This window comes from Eschrichtius robustus, chromosome 19 (genome assembly GCF_028021215.1).
Source record: "Eschrichtius robustus isolate mEscRob2 chromosome 19, mEscRob2.pri, whole genome shotgun sequence".
Taxonomy (NCBI): domain Eukaryota; kingdom Metazoa; phylum Chordata; class Mammalia; order Artiodactyla; family Eschrichtiidae; genus Eschrichtius; species Eschrichtius robustus.
Window position 1 is genome coordinate 11,993,567 of NC_090842.1, and position 24,345 is coordinate 12,017,911.

The 24,345-nt window shown below is 36.8% G+C and overlaps 1 protein-coding gene across 6 annotated transcripts in view; it reads right to left on the reverse strand.

Annotated features, from left to right (window-relative positions):
• CNTNAP4 (contactin associated protein family member 4) overlaps window positions 1-24,345 on the reverse strand; it is a 254,199-nt gene that overhangs the window by 91,547 nt on the left and 138,307 nt on the right. For 5 of the 6 annotated variants that reach the window (XM_068527510.1, XM_068527511.1, XM_068527514.1 and 2 more), the window contains exons 4-8: window positions 21,462-21,609; window positions 7,338-7,541; window positions 6,525-6,709; window positions 5,571-5,714; window positions 2,212-2,473 (exon numbers count right to left, since the gene is read on the reverse strand). In XM_068527510.1, coding sequence (XP_068383611.1) covers window positions 2,212-2,473; window positions 5,571-5,714; window positions 6,525-6,709; window positions 7,338-7,541; window positions 21,462-21,609 — 943 coding nt within the window. The remainder of the gene's footprint in view (window positions 1-2,211; window positions 2,474-5,570; window positions 5,715-6,524; window positions 6,710-7,337; window positions 7,542-21,461; window positions 21,610-24,345) is intronic. The other variant, XM_068527512.1, reaches the window with a different exon arrangement.

Consider the following 24,345-nt stretch of genomic DNA (forward strand, 5'->3'; position numbering starts at 1 on the left):
CCGTATTGTTCGTTAGGTTCTTGATCTGAATGATTTTTGCTTTGCCATCTATAAAGGTGACAGAGATTGACAACATTTTATGTCATGAGTGATTTTGTAGTGCTGCTAATATGTTTTATGATTTAGACTATTATAATACCCTTAATATTTCAAAAATGACTGAGGCTGGCATAGTAGTTTTGAACCTTTCCAAATGACGATTTGTAAAACTACATCACATTAAAAATTTAGCCTGATAATTCAAACATCTGCACAATTCCATTCTTCCTCAATATAATATAAATTTTTATTCCATTGTAAAAAACATAAAAACTCTGTTTTGAAAACCTGTCAGATTAATAATTTATATCTCCAGTAGCAAAGAAAACTTGAGCCATCCTTATATAACGGAATGATTTAGTATATGATACTCACCCACCAATAATACGTCATCCATTCTCTTCCAAGTCATTATGATACAACCTGACAACTGATTTAATTATCGAGCACTGTACCTGTGAAAGTCTTCTCCTATGAGAGAAACAAATGGACCACCCACCCATACCATTTAAATAGCCCACTATCCAATGCAAAATGTACTTTCCTCACCGAAACTAGCAAAAATTAATACTTTAAAAGAAACTAGAAAGATGGGAATGGGGTAGTTGGTGTGTAAAGTCCTACTTGTGTTATCTGAAATGTAACAATTTTAATATATTGACTTTCATATTTTCTCGAGGATCCTTGTTATTAGCTATGGGCACAATCACACAAAGTCATATGATGTCAGAATAGATTACAGTGTACACGGATTTAAACATTAATTTTTAAAATCATTTGGGGTAGTCTAGGTAGACTTACACCTAGTATTTTATTAAATTTGTATGCTTGAAAAGTGTTTAGAAATGAACTAGCTTCATGGGACTCAGTACAATAACACTGTACTGAAGCAGCTTCTTTAAGATGTTGAAAATTAGGCTATGAATATAACCACCCCAGAGGATGTCAAATAACATCACAATAAACTACACATTAATAGCAAGCTTAACATTTTTAGCCCCTCATTTTAGGGAGCCTATTAATTAGTAATATGACACTGATTCATTTATTTCCTTTTGTCAAGCCTGCAAATCTACCACATTTTGAGTATTGCATTAAAAAGTCACAGCACAGTACCTCTTAAAAATGATAATTGATATTGAAGTTTCAGTTCCCACATTTAAACTACAGTGATATACGAACAACAAAAAAGATACACAAAGACTAGGCATATTCATTTGTATACCTGTGTTTCTTATATTTGGTTTCTGACTGTATTTTAACTTTTTTTCCTCTCCCAGTCATATTCTATTAATTTTGGTCATAGTTAATATAGATGAGTAGTACAATGGCATCTTTAAATTGTTTTTAAAGATCATTTATTAACTTGATGTCGCAATTTACCTCAATGTGACCTCTAGTTGCTTGGCTTGGGTATTATTCCATATATATGAAAATGTGATGGAGATCCTTCGTCAAGAATTATATAATTTTAATGAAGAGACAAAAATATCCCTCACCCAAAGCACTGACCTAAATTTCCAGACACTCATACAGTCTCTTTAATTATATTCTAGTCATTAAAATGGTACCATATTGCCTAGAAGTGCAGAGAATTCCATTTGGTTCCCAAATGAGAGACTTTACACAAATCTTCTCCCCAAATATATGCAACACCACACAAACTACAGCAGCAAGTAAAGTTAATTTGACTAAATATTTAGGTTTTACATCCACACTAATATTGAGATACAGATATAGATTCCAGAAAGACCCCTCCCCATCTCTCAAAGACCAGATAAGACTAATAACTGTGTTACACAAAGACTCATCTTCCACTGAAGACACCCAGCAAACTTGGGGGCCATTTCAAAGTCTTTCATATTTTTCCCAGAACACATTTCCTCGGGATATATTGATTTACCTGGACTGGGCAAGAGGGTCATGGAAGGAAATTTCTATTGCCCCACAACTATCATTTTGGTTAATAAGAACTGCTCATGTTGAAGACATATTTAAAAGAAAATCGGAATCGAGTTCTTCTAAGGAAGAGATAATCTTATTAACTCAAGTATTCATTTGTTAAACAAATATTAATTTTTGGGTTAAGCATAAAATTTTATGGAGAAGGGACAGAGGGATAATGAAATCTTTCAAACGCATATACTTTGCCTGCAGGAATACACTTATTACCTGCTGTGATGTCACTGGGTAATTTTCCTGGATGGTAGAGATTCAGCTTAAGTTTTCCATCATTAAGAAAGAGGAGGAGACCCCCTGAAAGCAGCTGAAGCTCACTGAATAGCAGAAGCCCCTCCTTATTCCAGGTTCGAAATTGAAAAGTGGCAGAAACCTCGTCCTCCCCAGAAGAGTCCGGCAGTGCTAAGTAACTCCTGGGGCTCAGAAAAGTCACAGGCACAGACTGTGGTTCTGAACAAGAAAACAACACATTTCCCTGAGAATAAAGTAAAAGAAAAAGCTTTAAGAATGACACTCACATCACCTTAGTGATAAAATCTGAAATACAGAGGCTGTTTGTCAATCTCTAATGACCCCTGATTTAAAACAACAACAAAAATCGCTATCAACATGAATATTCAAATCCTTGCCATATGTCTTAAAGGTTCAAATCCAGGGATACATGGTCAGGCAAATCTTTCCCTGCGTTTTCTGGGTGAAATTATTTCCTCCCCATCTCTCAGTTCACAAAGGCATCTAACTCAATGCAATTGAATTCAATAAAAAATTTATTTAAAACAACTCTTTTTTATGTTTTACTTGGTTTTCTCTTCCCACTTATTTCACCCTTTTGCTGCCTTTGGCTTCTAACCCACCCCATAACATAACCAACATTAATGAGCTACTGGTTTTCCTTCCATGTTTTTTCATAATTCTGTTTCCATTGACATATACAAATATATATATACACATATATATGTATATACATGTTTAAGTTATGTGTTCACTTATATGTACATTCACATACACCTAAATATATGTTTTGAATACATATACCTACACACTAGGCATTATTTGTTTTATTAAAATAGGAGCCATGTTTTATGCTGTTAACTGTATCATGATTTTATCATTAACAAATAACTTATGGAAATCCCTTTGAGTTACCTGGCAGAAGCCTAATTCCTACTTTTATTGATTGCATAATATTTTACTATGTGAACGTTCCAATTTTAGTCAACTGTTTCCTTGTTAATGTATATTCACTTTGTTTCCAGGTTTTGCCTCCCTGAACAATGCAAGAATAAATAACTCTGCATGCTTCTCTATGTGCTGGTATTTTCAGTTCTGCAGGAGGGTTCTAAATAAAGAACTATTGTATATACATGTTTTAATAAATATTTCCAGCTTCTCTGCTCACCAAAAAAAGTTAAATTCTCCACATTTCCAACAGTAGTATACAAAGATATGCTTTTCCTACATCCTTGACAAAGATATGCTTTTCCCCACATCCTTGACAGCAATAGGTATTACATATCTTTTAAATTTGCATAAGTTCAACAACAAAATGCCAAAGTGATGTATCATTCTTATTTATCTTGCATTTACCTAACAGTATATCTAAGCATTTTTCATGAGTTTGTTGCTCTTCTGGACTCACTTTCCTCAGAATGGTCTGTTCATACCCTCTGCCTATTTTTCATTTTTTTAGGTTTAACATTGCATAATACAATGTAGTACTTACATTCTTTTTTGAACCATTTTTGTCTTTTTCTTATCATTATGTGCTTGTCATCAGATTTACATGTATTATTTCTTATCTAATGGTTTTTAGGTAGATCTTCAAGATACATTAGAATTGCATGAATTTTCATTAAAATATTGTACATGAAGGATTATTTTGCTATTAGAGTTAAATACATATTTAAGGATTAAAAAAAAACGTAAAGGCATGAACTATTTAGAAATAATTAGAATGTTCCTTAACAGGCTTCAGAAATCAAGACAAATGTTTTCATTTTTCCTGAAAATAATCTTCAACAAATTTTCTAAATATAGATTTGAAAAGTCAATGAAATCACTTTATTTAGAAGAATACACATTGGAATTAAACTGCTAGTCTTGGTTAAACAAAAACATTTGTCTGTACTGTGATTCTGCTAAAAGTGAATTAACTTTCACTGCAGACAAATACCTCGCCCCAGTGAATGAAATAACAAAAGCAGAAGAGTGAAATAAACTGACCCATAATGTAAAGGCAATTGTAAGACTAACAAACCTGGTAAAAATGGAAACATTTACCAGCTGCATTTGGACAGCTGTCTGCTACTCTACAAGCAGCAAATCCTCTTGGCAATGAAGAGTGGGTGCTAGCTGCATGAGCAGCTTCTGGAAACTCATTTTGCAATGAAACACAGCTATCTCTCTATAATATTTTTATTTTCCATTTAAATTCTTTTCCCTTTTAAAAAAAAAACTATTTAAAAATCTTGCTGGATGGTGTACTCATATAAATACTATCAATTCACACAGAGAATTAAGAATAAAATGTTTTGTAAGCAATAAATAATCCCATGATGTGCTTTGGGTTTTGCTGACACAACATGAGCTTACATTTACATATTCTGAATTTTGAACAATTGAAGAAATGTATTCAAATGGATAGATGTGTCTGCTTTTCTATCATTAAGCTGGTTAGGCTAGAAACCACGTTTCACAGAATCTCTTTTCTTGTCTTGCTCTGGTTAAAAGTTAGCCAAAAAGGGAGCTTGCATGATATGAGTCAGAAGTGAAAAGGCTGGCCGTTTTCCCCCCAAAGGTTTTCTGTGTGTGATAAAGCCCAGTGAGGGATGATCACAGAGGGGCTGGTTTATTCCAGCTTGTCCTGGCTCTTTCACTCTGTTCCATCTCTTCCTCCAGACAGCTGGGCTCCACTTTCCAGCGCCTCTGATGATTGTTAAGATCCAAGTCCTAAAATAGATCCTTGTTCCTAAACTCATAGTGGTGCTGCTTGCCTGACTGAACCCTGACCGATAACAGTTGTATTTAAATTCTGCTGCATTTCCATAGAATTAGAATATAATGCAGCCTGACCAGCACTGCTCTTGGGACAGACTGGCAGATGCAATCTTGTAAAAGTCTATTAGTTTCTTTTATTGGTTATAAATGACCATGGCAAAATACAAATTTTTCAAATGCTTCTCTAATATACATGGATGTTATCTGATTCCAGGAACTTGGTATGCTTCTTCAGAGAGTGTGTCAGGGAGTTATCTTATAAAGGAAATTACAGAGTAAAAGAAATTAGTCTCCTGGGAGTAATAATATCACAACAAAATAAATGATCAGTTGCACCAAAAAAAAAAGCCTGCTTTACTTCATATAAATATAAAATAATCATGCCCTATGAATTTAAAATTTTTAACATAGAATTCATCCCTTACATGCATATTGCCAAGCAGAGAAATGTTTTTAAGGAACAAGAGTAAAGTCTAAAACATCACATCAAGTGGGAATTCAAAATGAAGCAATTTTTTTGTGTGGAAAAGCCACGCAGTTTTCCTCATTTGTTCACATGAAGACTCGAGTCTTACCATAATGATGATCTGTGGGTTCTGTTGCTTGGCCAAATCAATAACATCCACTCCATTATAATAGAGATTTTCTAAACACCCATGAAAATGTTTATGGGGGAATGACACTGATTTTCCAGGTGCTGGAATCCCTCCAAAGCTGATCTTAGAAAGAAAAATGGCATCAATAATATTGTTTAGTGATTTTTTGATAATCTGCTTAAATAATTACGATTAGCAACTAGAGCTGTAATCATCATAGACAGACCGATTTTTCAGTACCCGACACTGCCATATTGTTAATTTCAAATGGAGATTAAAAAAAATTAAGATGCAGATCTTAAAACAAATTTATATGCATTCAGTTTTCACTTACACAAGAGCCTGATTATTTTTACAAGTTGCTAATCACACCTGATTTTAATATTTTTTGGTTGTTGAAGAAAAATACATCTTTATATCCATGGTAAACCTTGGCGGCTTTAACACGGCTACCAATTATAATGACATTTTGTTTTATATACATTTCTGGCACACACTGATATTTGTGCATTTGAATTGATTATTAATAAATCAATTAATCTATTTATTGCTACATTCTCTCCATAAATCTGCACTGTTCAGGAGTGCCCTTTACCCGCCCCTCCCACCACCAATCATGCAACACATTCTGTATTTACTTGTGGTAATGAGATCTCTTCGTGAACATTTCCTACACGTGGCAATTTGTGACTACACATTGCAGGCAAAAAAGATGACATTTCTTTGTAATAATAAATTAACATACTGGGAGAAAGATGAAGCCTCAGTATTATATGCACAAAATTCGCTACTTGAGTTAGGTCACCTAGAGGAACACTTCATCGGAACCTTGACCGACTCTGAACATAGGTTTTCTATAGTGTATTTTCTTTCATGTGGCTATACCACATATACATTACAAAGTCTGCATTAATTGAAACGTAACCGTCACACCTCATAATCGAGATGTAGGTAACTGAACTCTCCCTGGGCGTGGAAACGACGCCTGTGCTCATCCACTGTAAAGTTGACTTGTTTGCCCAAGCGTTGGATGAGCACGGAATGCCAGTGCTGGTCATCCAGCAGGCTGCCCAGGGTGAGACTGATCGGGACGTGGGTGGAGGGCAGCTTAGCTTCACCTTAGAAGAGAAAAAAATAACAGCACCATTATTCTCAGGTTAAAAAAAAAAAAAGAAAGTTTCTTTTGGGGGCACCAGAGTCTCATGATAATTGCAATCTCTTTCCATCCACTCCATCTAAAACACTAGTCCGGATTTACCTCAAGTTTGAATATAATATCCTCTCAACCTTGTTGTAATTTCTTCCTCTGTTAATTCTCTTTATTAGCATTACCCACCATCACACACTCATTTTCAATGTAAATTTTACCTTTGCTACAACCTCATTATTTTTACTACCTCAGTATTTTTCAATGACCCATCCCTTTCATCATGATGTTTGAAAATAGCTAAGTGGTTCTGTCAGCACTATGACACTGAAAAAGGGTCTTGTACAATTTGCAAATTAGGAACCATTTTTACGTGCAAGTACAATATGGGCATGTATATATATATGTGTGAGATAGATATATATATATATATATATATATATATATGTATATATATCTCACACATATATACATAAACACTTGAATGTGGAAAGAAGGCACCTTAATTGTTTAAAAAAGATAAGCTATAAAAGCATAAAGTTACTAAGGTGATATCTAAATGACCAGATTTTTCAAGCACTTTACCCAAATAGTTTTACCTGAATTAATAACTAAAAAGAGTTTTCCTCTTCTTAATTCCAGTGTGATGTGATCTCCATTTTGCCCTTCCCGGTGGAGTAGAATCCCATCACTCTGCATAGTTTTAAATTTCAAAGAAATTATATCCTTTATTGGGCTCAGGGATTTTTGATCAAATCTGTAGAGAAGGCAACTTTTCCCATCAAGATCAACCACTTCTGATCCTAGACAAAGATATTAAAAGTCATTCTAAGGATAAATATGCTTTTCATTAAAGCATTTTAAAAGTATATGTATAGAGAGAGCATTATACTTGTACCCATACATGTATATTTCAGCTCCAAGCCAATCAAAATAATGGAAAATAAAACCACCAAATGTCTAATTCCTTCTAATTCCTGGGATTGATTCCATTTTAGTCTTTACTCACCTATTTACAAAATTCATGATCTAGAAATACATTTTGAAATGTATTCCTAATTTTCTCTTATATTATTAAAGGCTGTTTCTCATTCCATAATAAATTAGGGAAAAGGTTATAATCAATACCCATAAAACCACTTTGCATATTTCATGATCAATATTTTTAATGACATTCTTGAAATGTTGAAGTTAAATGGTTTTTAGCTTCTGAAAAAGTAGTTTTGAAATCTCAAAATTCTTTCTGTATGGCATATATAAAAGAGATCGACACATAAATACATACACATACATCGGACTCATCAATGCCACCTCAAGTATATATTAAACTGACCTTTGTATTTTGTTTTATTTTATTATTTTTGTGGCTAAGTAATAGTATTTAAGAGCAATGCTATTTTCTGTCTTCTCAAGGGCACTGTTGGAAAGATATTCACTTAATGACATTATAAGGGCTGTTCTGCTGCATTTGTGTCATAACTGTGACATTGACAGGTTTTTTCAGCTTTCTGATAGTGTCTTATCTACTCATTGTCAAGATCATTTTTATTCAGTTCATCTGATAAAAGATGTCATGTTATACCAGTAACATAACAGTACATCTGTCAAAATCAGTTGCACCCTGAGCAAAGAACTGATAATACTCAGAAAGCCTTGCAGTGTTTCCTACATTTCACAAGTCAAAGATTTTTTTTTTTTAAGGCAATTACCCTTGAGAGTGCATTTATGTAATAAATGAAGAGGTTAGGGAAACCCAATAAAATAGGAAGCTATTTTTCAACTGGTTAGGTGACTTCTCCCAGTCAACAAAACGACATTACAGTTCACTCATCTTGTTTCATTCGACAAAATTATTACATCAACTTGTATGTCCAAATATGCATTTCATTCAGATTATCCATCATATTTAATGGGAACCATTTATATTCACCACCGCCCAAAATTTTTTCCAACTATTTTATGCAGCTATCTTTTGGAAATTCAGAGGTTTGACTTTTCCACGTCTTGTTAATGTTCTTATAAAAGAATTCATTCACCAAGTGCACATGAATAAACATTGCATTCTGTAGAAAGAATAATGTTAACTGAATAATTACTCCTTGTTATATAGCTGAATGAATGTGCATGGCAAAAACATAACTCTGTGACAAATACAAATAATGTGTTCTATGATAATTAGATTACAGTAAATTAAGAAAAATTCCAATAAGACAGACTTTAAATGCTGACACATTTGGAGCCATGCAGTTATCTCTGAGTTAATGCATCGCTTAAAGGCAACCATCATTATAATGATTTTATTTCAGATAAAGTCTATTTTTGGAATTAGCTACCAAGAGAATATTTTCCCCAGTGAAGGTCTAGCCTGTGATACTTCAGCCTTCTATTTCTTTTTTTTCTTCTCTTCTTCACTACTGTTATTACATTATAATGGTCATATTAGCCTTTCATGGCACCAAGAGCTTTGTGCCTGGAATATCTCCATCAGCAAAATGGGATAGTGAGAAACATATTAGACTATTGATGCCTAAAGCAATGGTATACTGCTTCATCTCTTAAATGGAAGCCACTTGCCATTTTCTCTCTTACCAATTATGTTCTTACTTCACAGGTATCACAGTAAGTAGTTGGGTCCATTCATGCAATAAATATTTATTTAGCCCATCCAGTTTGAGGCCCTGTGATGGATGCTGAGATAAAAGAGGGATCCACACCAACATGGCCCTTGTAAGTCCTCATGGAACTTACATTCAGTGAAGATGGACAGCAAGTAGCAAGTAAAAAAGTAAGTTCATAAACCATTACAGACCAGAACAGGCATTCTGATCAAGATTAAAAGAAGCCTGGGGTCACTTTAATTAAGGTAGTTGGGAAAGCTCAGTTCTCAGGTCTAGAAACCTGATGCTAAAGCAGATGGTAATCAATAATCTTCTTACTCTTGTCAGTCTTCAAGTCCTAAACTTGTCCCTATAAAATAGAATTACTCTTATTATGCTTAATTTTAAGATAGCTAGACATTCTCCCAACACATTCTCTCATTCACTATCATGAAAGGAAGTTCTGAGGATGCTGAGAAACTCCAGTGGCAGTCAGTAACTCAGCTCTCAGATTTCACATGCAATGTGAACAATACCCTTCGGGACAAAAAAGCTAAATATAATTCAGAATGTAAGTACAATGTCAGTACGGGGAAACTTCAAGTTATATCCGTGTAATATATGTACAAGGATTCCCATAAAACAAAGAAATTCAGGATGGTCCCTAACAGTATTACTTTAGGTAGAAAACTCACTTATAAAAACTATTTATAGAACTTATCTGATACATAAAAAGCATGCGATTTTACACAATCATTATAAAACGTTGTGCTATGATAAATACAGTTAACGATATAAAAATATGGAACTATCTGAAAAAAAATAATCTTTTGAGAGACAGAGGGAGAGAGAGGAAGAGAGAATCTGAATTTTCTCCAAGGATGCTGGTGGGAGAGACAGGTCTCTCTTGAAACTGATATTACCACTGTTAAGAAAATTGAAAAAGCTGGAAAATAAATCAAAGGAATAACTTCATGTCCTCTCAATGTCATGCTGGAGCTTTTTAAAAGAAGCCCGTCTAATTAATTCTAGGTGAATTCACAAATATCCTATTTTACTATTTATTGCTGATGAGGGCCAGTCTCTAAGTTACATGTTAATTTACAGTTGTTGTGTTTTTTTCCCAGTAGAGATGCAAATAACTTCCGTCAGGTAGAAAATATATCCCCAAAGGTTATGGTTTTATTGCCCTGTTGGACGTTAAACATTTGTGTGCTTAACCTAGTGATAGTAATTCAACATTCTTTTTTCCAGCTTTTAGGAACCACGTGCGTTCTTGGCTGTGGCCCCTTCCTTCCTGTATAGGACCAGCATCATAGCATCTTCAGATTTCTCTCTTTCTCATTATCTCTCATGTTTGCATTCACAGTCACATCTCCTTCTCTAACTCTGATCCTGTCACCTCTCTTTTATAAGGACCCCTGTGACTACACTGGGTCCACCTGGATAATCCAGGATAATCTCCCCAACTCAAGATCCTTAACTTAATCACAACTGTAAAGTACCTTTGTCATGTAATGTAACATATCTATGGTTACAGGGCATTATTCTATCACAGCAAGTTACCTGCACTCTTTGTCCCTGTTCCTTCATCTGTAATGTGGGAATAGCAGTACATTCTTTTTTTTAAGTGATTAATATTATTAACAATATTTTGTTAATAACAGTATATTCTTCACAGGTCTGTTGTATGAATGCATATCTATACAATTTTTGGAAGTTGCTAGCATATAATTAGAATTCAATAAATGTTAACTACTATTAATGCTATTACTTATTAGAATATTGGGCAGGGAAAGAGGGATAGCAAAAATAGTTTAATAAATACATTTGGTGTGTTTATTTTTTAAAAGTGAACTCTAAAAAATAATGAATTTCTGAACTGTACAAGAAATGCTCAATTACCAATGTCATTGCCAGGTTATGCAGCAAGAATGATTTTGAGCCATCTGTGGGTTCTGTGGCTTTTTCTCTGTCTGTCAGCAAATGCCTGAGCTGACTCACCATGGTAATTGTCGGTGACCTGAATCCTCCTCAGTGAATACCTCCATCTCAGATCTTCTCATTTATAGCAGGAAGCAAGCAAAGAAGTGGCTCACAAAGATTGCAGGCCCTACTCTCATATCAATTCTCCCTGTGACCCCGGGAAAGAGGTATAGCCTGCTTGATTTGCATGATTCAGAAATATAATCTCCCGTAGAATAAAGAGTTTTCTGAAAGAAAATATCCTATTTCTTTCAGGGAGTTGTATGAGAAGTGGAATTGCTGAAACACGTATTCTGTGCTCCTTCTGCAGCACATATTTATGGAGACCTTTCTGCGAACACAGTGGGAGAGACACAGTAATGCATAACACGAAGTGCATTTTTTTTTCCAGGAGCTTACGGGTTAGCGGGGAAGACACACGTTCCTGAGATGTGATTATTCATGCTTCACTGCTGCATCAGGGCTGGGTCCCGAACGATTTCTAACACGTGCAGGAGGAGTTGAACCTCTCAGCCTCAGAGAAGGACGTTAACTAAAGGGCAGAAATGCTTCACCTCCGTGAGCAGCAAACTGCTTTTCTACCTCTGCATGTTTCACATGCAGACACACTGCTCATTGTCATATCTTCCACTTGACCCGGTACCGTTCCCTCGCCCTTGCATCCTATCCCTGCTCCAGAAGTTTGAGGCTTCTCCAATTGTGAGGGGTTGCCATTTGAAAAAGCAATGTTTTCCCCACCCTGTAAGTGAATTACTAAGAAAAACACATCCAAGAGCATGATTTCTCAAATTGGGGTCCATGGTCCCACCACGTGAGAATCACCTTAGGAGAATCTCTTGTGGCCTCCATAAACATTCAACAAACATCCTGCGCTCTGCCTGATGTCCGCTAATTTAGAATCCCTGAAAGACAACCCAAGAGTATAGGTTCCTGAGTGATCCTGAGGCAGACGACAGCATGAGGGTTATTTGACGAGAAGAAGAGGTAGCTTACAGAAACCTGTTCTCTGAAAATGAACAACCTCATTGCACACTGAATTGTACCATGGAAAACAAAATTGTTTTATTTATCTATACCATAGGTGGTACTTGCAGAAAATTGTGGAGGTGGTAGTGACTTGTCCCTGAAACATCTTTCAGGGAGAAATGGATTCTGTGAGTTAAACCATGAATCATAGCATTATTGATGAGATCAGTTGACTAAGAAACTTAAAAGAGAAAAATTGGAATAGAAAATGCATGAAATGGAAAACAAATCATTAAAAACAGAAAATTCACCTTATTGAAGGTCATGAAAGAGTTCTTGAAAAAGACATGACACTCTTCTAATAATTATTTGGGAATCACCCCAAAAACACAAATAGAAAAAGAGTGCTACCACTAGAGAAAACAGCTATGGACCAAACTCTTCTGGGCTAAATTGAAATCAGTCTTAAACACCGATCATACTGCCTCTCTATTGAAAAATTACTACCTCTGAATCACTAAACAAACAGAGGTCCAATTTTGACTTCTAAAAAACATTAATCAGACTGAGTCACTGTTAAACTATTATAGAGTGAAATATTAAAGCTACACCATGATGTATAGGCACGTGAGATCTGCATTACAGAATTGTGCTTTTAAAGAGATGGAGAGGAGAGACCAAGCACTCGAGAAATCAACAGGAAATGGGTTGTTCTATTTTTGCATAGTAGCATAAAAGAACATAGAATGATTTAAGGGACTCTTAGGTTTAAAACAACTAAAATTGATATGGTAAAAAGGAAGAAGGCACAGGATCAAATGCTGTACATAACCACAGGGAAAAGGTGACTTTACTATCATGGTTTTAAACAGACTGAGTTAAGGTCAGTGATAACACTCCAGGAGGTTATGGGAGCAAACATCATCATGGCCACTTACATATCAATTTAAATTAACCTTTTAAATAGATTTGAAATCGGTAACATCGACTTCATCAAGGACGCTGGAGTGTATCATTGGAGGATGTAAGCTGGATTTCTGTTTCTAATATTTATTTGTTATTTTTGTGATGTCACAGAAATCACTTAAGTGCCAATTCTCAATTTCCTTATCTGGAATATGTGGAGAATAATTCCAACCTTTCATGCTATACCAAAAAAAGCCGTTCGCACCCGAGGGAAATATCAAAATGCCTTGACAGTTATTATTTAGTATGCTATTATTCTCATTTTAATAATAACAACTTTTGAAATTTCATATGTTCATCTCGGAGATATTTCTCTTTTCGTCAGTTGCTACTGCTTGAATATAATAAATTTGGATGTTTACATATTTATTCATTTTTTGGTTTATATCATGGCTAATCAGATATTTTTCTTAATACCTCCACTTAACAAATAGTTACTGAACGTTTACTGTGCCAAGTTCTACAGTAGGAGCCTGTGTAACGGGGAACACATTCCATCCTCATGGATCCTCCAATCAGAAGGAAAAGAAAGACATCACGCAACTCATCCCATCTGAACAGATGTTTTTACAAATTGTTAAGTGGAACTTGAAGGAAAAGGACAGGGTAACATCAGAGGTTTGAGCAGAAAGGTCTAAATTAGGTTGTTGATGAGGGACGACATCTCTGAGGAAATGATATTTAAGCTGAGTAGGTCACCACCTATGAGAACATCTAGGGTCAGGAAAGGAAGAGGATGTGGGGAGGGGGAGAAGAGGGGGAGAAGAGCTGGGAGGGTGGGAGAGTCTGGAGAGGGATGGATGATGTGGCAGAAACTAAATGGAAGAGATCCACAGGGAGCTGAATTACTGGCAGATCACCTTGACCCTGTGAAAGCTTGGTTCCAGGATTTTCTTGGACAGGTCTATTTAGGATTTGTCCTTAGTCCCAGGACATAACAATTGGTCCTCAGTTATGGTCTTTATTCCTAAGGCAATGCCTTTCTGGCTTTTCAGGTAGAAGCCCAAAGTGTTTAACAAGTCTCTCTAAATTGGCAGAACTTGAACTCCAAAGGTATCCTTCCCAGAACTAGGCAGATGCTGGATGAAGTCCTCAGGACTTGAATCTCCCAGCTCTTGCTTTTTGCCCGGTGCATAGTGGGCATGGGCAAGTCAGGAATCAGGCAAGGATTTAAGGGGAATGTGTATGCAGGAGGCAGGGCTCTCCCTCTCTGACACCCTCCTTTTCAGTATTCCACCCTAAATTTCTAATCACTCTGGCAACATAGAACTCTGACCTCTGTCTCCTCAGCCTAGTAAAATCTGGCTACTTGCTACTTGAGTATTATGATGTTCTTAGGAAAAAGTCAGTTAAATATGGATCTCCAGGAGTTTGCTTTCCACCTTTCAAGAGTCAAGTCCTCTCAAGTTGCTGCCTGTTTTGAGCTGAATTTCAAAGCCCTGAAGCATTTTTTTTAAATGTATTTTATCCAGCCACTATAATTGCTGTGGGCAGCAAAATAGTCCAATAAAAGCTACTCTGTTATGACTGGTACCTAAAAGCAAATCTCTCTCTTTTTGTGAAATTTTATAATTATTGACTTGTCCATTAATTTATTTAGGATTGCAAAATGGGCATATACTGATTCTACTATTCCTTGTTTATTTATATAAATATAACTTTAAAGAGAAATCCCCTCTAATCTTCTATTTGATTACCTTGAGGTACAGATTACATAGGAAGAGTAGGATAAATGCTTGATGTTTTCTCTTCATTCATTAGCTTTCAAAAGAATGAGTCGATTCCTTAATAGTTTTCCTAGGTGACCAATGAGGGTTTTTTTTTTTTTAGTATTATCATGAACCCATTCACTTAAATATAGTTAATATGTTTCAAAACTGCAGGTACTATCTTTATTGATGCTAAAATATTTCCATCTTTGGTCAGTGAGAGCCCCTTCAGTTGGCTGAGTTCTTTTGACATTATTCTGGTGGGTTTTCACAGTCTCCTTATTTTCTGGCATTCTAAAAGCTAACCTCATTTTAATTTTAATATAACTTCATGTATCATCAAATTAAAATCTTAAGACTATCAACTTTGCAAAGAATTAGAATTTATCCACTTTGATTTTAGGCCAACACGAATCCATCTTCTTTTTAAACTCTGACATAAAATAGGATCCCTCAGCTATAGTATTAGCTGATAAACAATCTGAGAGCAGGGACTGTATTTAAAGCACCTTGTCAAGATTTTAGCAGTTAACATGTTGGAGCTGCTTAATAAGTAGGTTGGATTCAACCACAACTATTCTTTAGGGTAAATCTAACACATTTCCTGCTTTTCCTTTTTCCCCAACCCAACAAGTGGCGTGAGAGAGCGGCATCCTAAGGAGAAGGAAGGTTATTACTTAGTTTTCTTTCAGTGTTTTTTCACCCAGATAAACAGTTGCACTTTTCATGTTACTTTCTTATATTTCCTATTGATATATTTTCTAAACGGAAATCTACAGATGTAAGTAGTTCCAACTTTCAGTATTTTTTACATCATGAAATGCATACTCTTATTTTAAGTTAACATGAGTTTTGTAATTTCTGACTTATTTCCATTTACTAAATAGAATCCATAATTTTCTCTCACACAGTCTGCATTCAAGCAAATAAACATAATAGTGTAACACCTCTGTACATTTCTTCTCTGCCAATCCTCTCACTCAGTTTCCCCTGTGCTCTATGCCTGATCTTTAATGGACTGAATATGACACTGGGATGACGGGAAAAGCCTTCCTGAAGTTCCCCAGACCTGCCCCCATTCATTCATCTATCTGTCCAGAAGACTAATACCAAAAAAGGACCATCCGATTTCAATACAGTATAATGTGTGCATGATGCGATCAGGAGCAGAACAGCTGTTCCAGGAGCAGAACACATCCTCTGACCTAAACAGGAAGTACTAGAGAAGTTGTCAGAAACAGTGATTTCTATGCAGAGGAAAGACAATGAGTAAAAGAATTATCTAGGTAGGGGAATGAAGGCTAGATGTGTGGTGATCGCCCTATGCTTCATGAAAAGATCCTAAGACTAGAAAAATCATGAAATCACAACACTTCAAAGAAACTGTAATTCTTTCGCTACGGCCGGGCAGTTGGATGCTTTTATTCTGCTGAGGATGAGGAAGGAGAGATCGTGGATCGCAAAATGAGAGTGTGTACACAACAGCTAGAGAAAAGAAACTAAGAATTTCTACTCAGGACAATTGCTTCAGCAATTCACCCACAATTAAACATTATCTCCTGCGGCTTGATTGCTACTTCTTAAGGACTCCTCAGACACACTCACGTGCAGCCAGTTATTTCCCGTGCTTGCCTTTGTTTACCATTGTTTACCCTTTGGGACACACTGAGCAGAGTAGTATTTCTTCATCATCAAACACTGTCTTTTCTTTTTCTTTCTCCCACAAGTTATTTCCTTACCTACACCTCTTGTCTAGATCTGTAAACGTGTTCACAGTGGCTATGGCCAAGACATCTGAAATTTATGCTTTCCCTTTGAACCCATAAAATTTAGCTTCTGCTTCTCTCATTACTCAGGAAACAACGTCAGGTTTACTGACATAAAAGCAGAACATGCTCTTTGATATGGATTTTCCATTCACTTGGTGCTCCTTCATAACAAGTTACTGTTCTAACTCAGGGTAATAAAACCATGTGTGATTCTCACAACAGCCACTTTCCCAGCAATATTCACAGCGCCAGCTTGCATCTATAACTTCAGCCAACACACATATTAGGCACAAGGGGCCAGGGGGGTCTGGCATAAAAATGCACACTACCTGAAAAACAGTATAAAGGACCTGTTTTAATTATGACAGAAATGCATTTCTGTTTTTCAAAGACATGAGTAGTTGTACAAACATAGCTTTAAACTTTATACTTTTATTATCGACAGTAAGTGGAAAGGTTATGATTTAATGACTAATGATATTTTATAGGTTTCAATTCTGTAACTTCACCCCCAAGGGTGTGGAGTTCCAATCTTCCGTATTTCACAGTCACTTAAACTCAATGAGTCAGCGATGGAATTAATTCTCTCTCCTGCTCCCTTCCAGAACCTATTTGTTCCCCAGTGCCCCCTCCCAGTAACTGACACTACCTTCCAGACAGTTGTTCAAATCTGATAACTCAGTGTCCCCTCACATACAATCACTAAATTCTCTTGATTCAATAGTAGCCTCAGCATACTGTGAATCTGATTCAAGTCAGGAGAACTCTGTCTCCTCATTGCTGGTCCTCTAGTTTGAGACTCCAGCTGTCACTTGCACAAAGGAGTTCAGAAGCCTCCCAACTGAGCTGCTGCCTCTAATCTGTACCCCTCATTTAGCCCTCCAATCTGTACCCCTCATTTCAGTCTGAATGACCATTCTCAAATACAAACTGATCCCTCCAAGCAATCCTCATTCCTGTTCTTGACTAGAAGACACCCCTTCTCCTATTTGGACCATTCTCCCAGCCTCTCATGTGAAAATATCTGCACCTTAGTTTCAAAACCTATTGCCATAAACTTTCTCATACTAACCTCAATTTATCAATCACGTTGTTCCTAACACCCTACACTAATGCTACCATATTTTGCATTGGGTTTGTGTAATTTTTATGACATTGCACATTCTCATCTTTAAGAAAAAATATATTACTTTAAGTTCCTCCCTATACCCAACAGCTAGTAGATTTCTCTTTCAGCAAGTGTCAAGAGACATTTAAAGGATGAACACATGTATGATTCATCAAGAGTACTGGTTTTGGAAGGTGATGGATCTGATTTTAAATCCTAGGTCTAACACGGGCTGTGTAATCCCAAAGCTCTTAATTTCTCTAAGTCCACTTTCGCCCGTGTCAGGAGACTTGAAGCACCCTGGTATACAACATTCTTGAGTGAGTCACTCAGGCAAAGCCCACCCAAAAGTCATATTAACTTGGTGCAGGCAATGGGAGCACACAAGCTGGCAGGTTGGATGCAATCCTCCAGGCCTTCCTCAAGCTCACAAGAGGCCCACTTCACTGCCGGCACGGACAGGTGTCCTGGGACTGTTATCCGCAAGAACCCTGCTCATGTCGCACCCTCCCACACTTTTCCTGTTCTTAAGGATTGCGGAAGAATGGCCTTGCATATCTGGAGGAAATCCAGTCTGATCTCGGATCTGGGCTACTCAGGAGAGTTGCAGACAAAATCTTGAGCGGGCTTCTTTTGCCGACCTACAGTTCTTCCTTTCGAGGGCAGGGGACACTGGTGGTCTCAGCTATTTCTGTGCCAGACAACCCAGAGCAAGCCACAGGGGTCATTCAGCAGACCACAAAATGGTAATATCCAAGTACCTACTTCACTGTGTTGTTAAAATGGTAAAAAATAGTACCTGGCACATATTAACTGTTCAGTAAACGATGATTAAATAGTATCATGCTTTAGTAAACTAATATTCTGCAAGGCTAATGCTACGCAGAGGTGGAGAATAAGAGTGTTGACTATGGTGTAATTGAGGAATTAAAGTCAATTTGATCAAATACATTCCCATAAAGCATTCACACCCAGCCCATTTTGAGGTTATTTTCGGTCATCTGTGAGAGTATTTTTCCATTAAGTTTATTTTTTTTCTCTTTTATCCAAAATTATCCGACAGCCATTTTACATTGAATCCTGCTGTATCATTCTGCCGTGCGTGTTTATGTTTGAGTTTAAAATGTTGGCTCTCACTATTGACCCTTCAACCGTGGGTCCATGAAAAAAGGAGGTTGACTAAGTGCCCGGATGATGTGCTTACTCTAAGAGAGAGCAGATGAAGTCACAGCAAAAGGAATGTTTCATGGGGTTGCGGGGCGGGTGGGGGGGGGAATCTGAGTTATCATCCAGCACGTGGCAGCAGAGAACTCAAAGGAGCCTGCACCCCAGCAGTCACTTCATAGGGACATTACTGTGGGAAAACAGCATCAATAGCCTTGTTAATCTAACGTTGAATTTACATACGAGATCGAATGTGTATTAAGTGTATGCTGCTGGGAAAACTGCTTAATATTTCTAAGACTCCATTAGATGGGTGATTTTTAGGATTAAATTAGAATGTCTATAAAAACTGTTATCTGACGCAGAATAAGTGCTCAGTAACTGTTTGCTATTATTATACAGTGATAAATAAATATTTTGCAAGGTAGACCCTCTGAATCAGTAACTATAAATATGAGTCATTTTGGAGTTTGCTTTGCTGATTGTCCATTGTGTGGCACGGGCTTTATTAAAACTCTACGACCCAAAGACAAATAAGACTGACTGTCCAGATTCTGTGTTCCAGAATCGCAATTTGGGGTGGGACCTTTTTTTTAAGGATGATTTTATTCAAGTGGGATCATTGTAAAGGGAGGAGCTAACACATACCAGGAGTAGCTAAGCTGAACTGCAGAAGCCAAGAAAGCTAGAAGGAAGTCAGGCAGACGATGAGAAGTAAGCTGCCCATGGCTCATCTCTCATTTAACAGCTGGAGGAGGCATGAGAATAAGCTGGGGTTCTGGAGTCTGGCAGGCTTGGCTACAAACCCAGCTCCGTCACTTCCTATCTGGGTGGCTGGAACAAGTCACACAGTCTCAACATTGAATCTCTAAGCTCTAGCTTCCTCATTTGCAAAGTAGGGGAATGGAACAAGTTACCTAATAATATTTATCTAGACTTTGTTTGGAATTATAAACTAACTGGTTAATATGGTATCAGACATATAATAAGCACTCAAGAAAAATTTGTTACTTCTAGAATTATAAAAATTAATCCCACTAACATTAGTGCTATTGCTACTAATACTATTATGACAATTCTGTCAACGTGGTTTCTCTGTCTGACACAGGGTAAACAACTTCAACAAGCTGCCTGCCCTCTTTATGACATGCCTTCCTTTTACATAAATAAAGTGAACCTGAAAAAGTGATGAAATACATGTGAAGAAAGCTTTAGTGGCTAAAAAAATAAAGGTTTACTAGAGGAATAAGGATGCAGTGAATTGAACAGTTATGGGTTCTCTTCCAGATTCTTCTGTGGACTAAGTTGTGAGATGCTGGGCAAATTACTGACTCTCTCCAAACCTCAGACTGCTCGCCTGATAATTGTAGATCATGTTAACTAACGACAGGATGGTGTGGCTTGAGGTGGGCTATCAAGAACTCTCAGGTCTCTGTCCCACAAAAAGACATAATAAAATACTTCATTAAGAGGAGACTAAGTGAAATCTGTGGTTTCTATCTTTTATGTGAAAGTATTTCAAACACATCTTACATTTTGGCAGGGGTCTTTACCTTTTCTATGAATTTATGCACAGGGCATAGCATATTTATAAGTGAGGTTCATGGCATATTATTAGGCTGTAGAGAAAAACATACTTTGGTCTCATAACAGATGATTGGTTTTACTAAATGGGCCACTGTCTTTTATTAAATTTAGGGTGCCCAAATGAAACATCAGCACATATAGTCTACGGGGGGACGTTCTAATATTTAAAAGTTAAGATCTGGTCAAAAATATCAGATTTGGATAAATGGATTCACGTATGTCTACAAACACGTATCTCTATCTTTCTATCTATCTCTGTAATGATTTGTCTATCTGTAAAATGCTTCCATTTCTGATTTAAAATATAAAAGCTGAACACGTAAGTCAATATTGGCATGTATGGGCACAAATAAAGCTTCCCACGGAAACTGCTCCCGTTTTTATGTCTCTCTACATAGCTCTTAAATCAATTTCAGCATACAGTTTGGCTTTTAAAACATCTCCTTTGATATCTATTCCACTGTGTTGGATAAACAAACACTTACTATATGCACATCCAAACACCTCGATTCGCATTCCAATTCTGCCCTTGGGGTTCCACTCTAATATTTAAAAGTTAAGATCTGGTCAAAAATATCAGATTTGGATAAGTGGATTCACATATGTCTACAAACACGTATCTCTATCTTTCTATCTATCTCTGTAACGATTTGTCTATCTGTAAAATGCTTCCATTTCTGATTTAAAATATAAAAGCTGAACACGTAAGTCAATATTGGCATGTATGGGCACAAATAAAGCTTCCCACGGAAACTGCTCCTGTTTTTTATGTCTCTTTACATAGCTCTTAAATCAATTTCAGCATACAGTTTGGCTTTTAAAACATCTCCTTTGATATCTATTCCACTGTGTTGGATAAACAAACACTTACTATATGCACATCCAAACACCTCGATTCGCATTCCAATTCTGCCCTTGGGGTTCCACTCTAAAGGGATGAAGCGCAGAAATCTGGCTTTGATAGAAGGCTGTAGTCTATAGTACACAACACTGTCTGCATTTGCATTTCCTGAAAATCCCTAGAAGAAAAGAGAAAAGAAGGAAATCATTGTACCTGGAGAATATCTATTTCCCTTTGTCTCCTACAATGTCAACAGGCAATGTATGATTTGCTTTTTTACTATAAAATGGCAACCTTCTTTAAGAAGATCATATTGTTAACAGTTATGCCATAACGTATCTTCATCCGCATAAGTTACTATTGTCTAAACCTCTTTCTATCTAGCAGTTTAAAATCCATCAGCCGCAGCAAGCCAGCTTTCAACTGTGAAACCCCCAGTAAAGTTTGTTTCTATAAGGTGCAGATGAAACATAAAAGTTACTGACATTGTGCACCATGAGGAACATTGAGAACATCTTCTTCCTGTATTCAAAAGCTAGGATCTGATTCAGCATAGAAGTTGCTCACATCATTGATGAATGAATAAGGTTAAGACTTGTTTGTATTGTTTCACTTTATCTTACTCAGTAACATAAATGAAAGTTATCACCATTCAAGTCAGAGCTACACTCTGAGAATAGGCTGTTAAACTTCATTCACCACAAGGCTGGATACACACCTTAAAAATTGTTGTTGCGTGTCACTTTTATTCAATAAAAAATAATAAAATAAAAGCACCTGTATTTAAAAAATTGTTAAGGGAAATTGGAATCAATAATAATCTGGAAAGACCTGAAATTAGACTTACAGATTCTAGATTTGAAAGCTAGAAAGACCACAGGAATGATGCTGAGCTAGCACCATCAAATTGCAGATGAGGAAATTAAACGTCAGAATGGTGAAAAAAAAAATCTCTGGTGTTTGCAAAACTATTATATGGTATGACCAGGAGCTATGCTCCTTCCACAATATCAGGATGCATCTACCTAACACATAGCTCACCTGCAAAACCCACACCTGAACAGCTTTTATTTTCTCCTACATGACATATGGTAAAGCTTCATATGTGAAAAAGTTAGGATGAAGCAGTTGTTCTCAATAATTGATATTTAATTTTTATTTTAGCTTCTCCTCTTCCACCTCTTCCTTCCTTTCCTCTCTCCTTTTCTCCTTCTTGTCTTCCCCTCCTCCTCCTCCTTCTTTTTTTGTTTAACTGTAACAACCAGGATACGTAGGAACGAAATAAGGGATGAAGCTATGACCTATTCAGCCGCATGACAGGTCCCCTTACCATGACTGGATCAACGAATGAGGTCACCCTCATGTAGATCATACCAAACAAAGCAAATATTTTAGGAACACCAATACCCAGGGAATTTATTCATTTGCCTACTTTTCTTTCTACTTCACAAATATCTCTTTACCAACATTTACCAAAATATTTTCTAACACAGTAAAAAAAAAAAAAAAAAAGTAAGGTTGGGTTTTTCAGTCACATTAATTTGATTTGATTCCCCTTATCAGTCAACTCTACTTCCTGCCCCCCAATGCCCCCCTCTCCCAGTACCTCATACACCCAATTTTCAGGCTCACACAAAACAGACAGTTCTATGATGGTGCCTCCAAATTATATCCCAAATCTAGGCATCTCCCTTCATCTCAGCTACAACCACCAGGTTCAACAAAGCATTATCTCTCCAGAACTACTTCAATGGCCTCTTCCTCATCTTTTTAGTCTTCTGTTTCCTATCACCATCCCCATCCCCATCCATATCCCTAATCTCTTTCCCTCTGAGCAGTCAGTAAGATTTTTAAAGGTAAGATAAACTATGTTACCCCCACTGCTTCCTTTACCACTTAGAAGAAAATCCAAATTCCTTATCAAACATAACACAGTCTTTGGCAATCTCCTCCATGATGCTTTAAGCACATGGAACCTCCGTGTAGAAGCCAAGCTCAGTCCTGCTGAGGGCCTTGGCGCCAGCTGTTCATTCTGCTCTGAAAGTTCTTCCCTCAAGATCTTTGCACAACCAGCTCCTCTTGTCATCTCAGGCCTTGGTCTGAAGAGCACCACCTAGGACAGGCCCTTTTTGATCACAGCTTCTAAAGGAAGTGTACCTGGCACCCCAGCATCTTACCTTTCTGTTTTACTTTCTTCATATCACTCATTATTTGGGGATCTTTTTTGATTATTTGTTTATCTTATCCCCTTAGAAGACAAGCTCTGTAAAGCAGGGACCTTTACTGCCTTCCTTCCATAGTACCTAGAATATATATGGCTTGGCTCAAAGTGGTTCTCAACAAAGTATCTGTTGGATGTGTATGTTTGGGAAAGACTGGGCTTAAAAACAAATCAAAGTTCAGCAAGTTTCTTGATTATTGTATCTCTATGAAGATGCCAAATGAGAATGTACAAATGAGCACTGTATCTCCTGAGGGAGGAACAGTTATCCAGCATGTTTCAAACATATTAGGCCCACATTCCTGCTTAATATTTCCCAGAACATAAACAGGAGAACATCGTTTAATCCCACAGACATTTGGACTCTGATAACCAGACACTTCTAGAATGTTCCATGCTATTCCACCAGTTGAAATTTCACACTGAGGATTTGATATAAAAGGTTAACTGTATTCTTTATTGTACTACCTAATCCCCATCCTCACTTCACCTTTAGGGCACCATGGTCTCCATTTCTGTCAAAACCATGAACATTTGCCTGAAAATGTCCATTTATACCAACTTTTTCTTTAGAATGGCTGATGAAGGGCAGTTTCATTTAAGACAGTATTTCCCAAACTTGGACTACACATTAAAACTCCCAGTGCTCAGACCCTGGGCATTGTTGTACGTGTGTGTGTGTGTGTGTGTGTG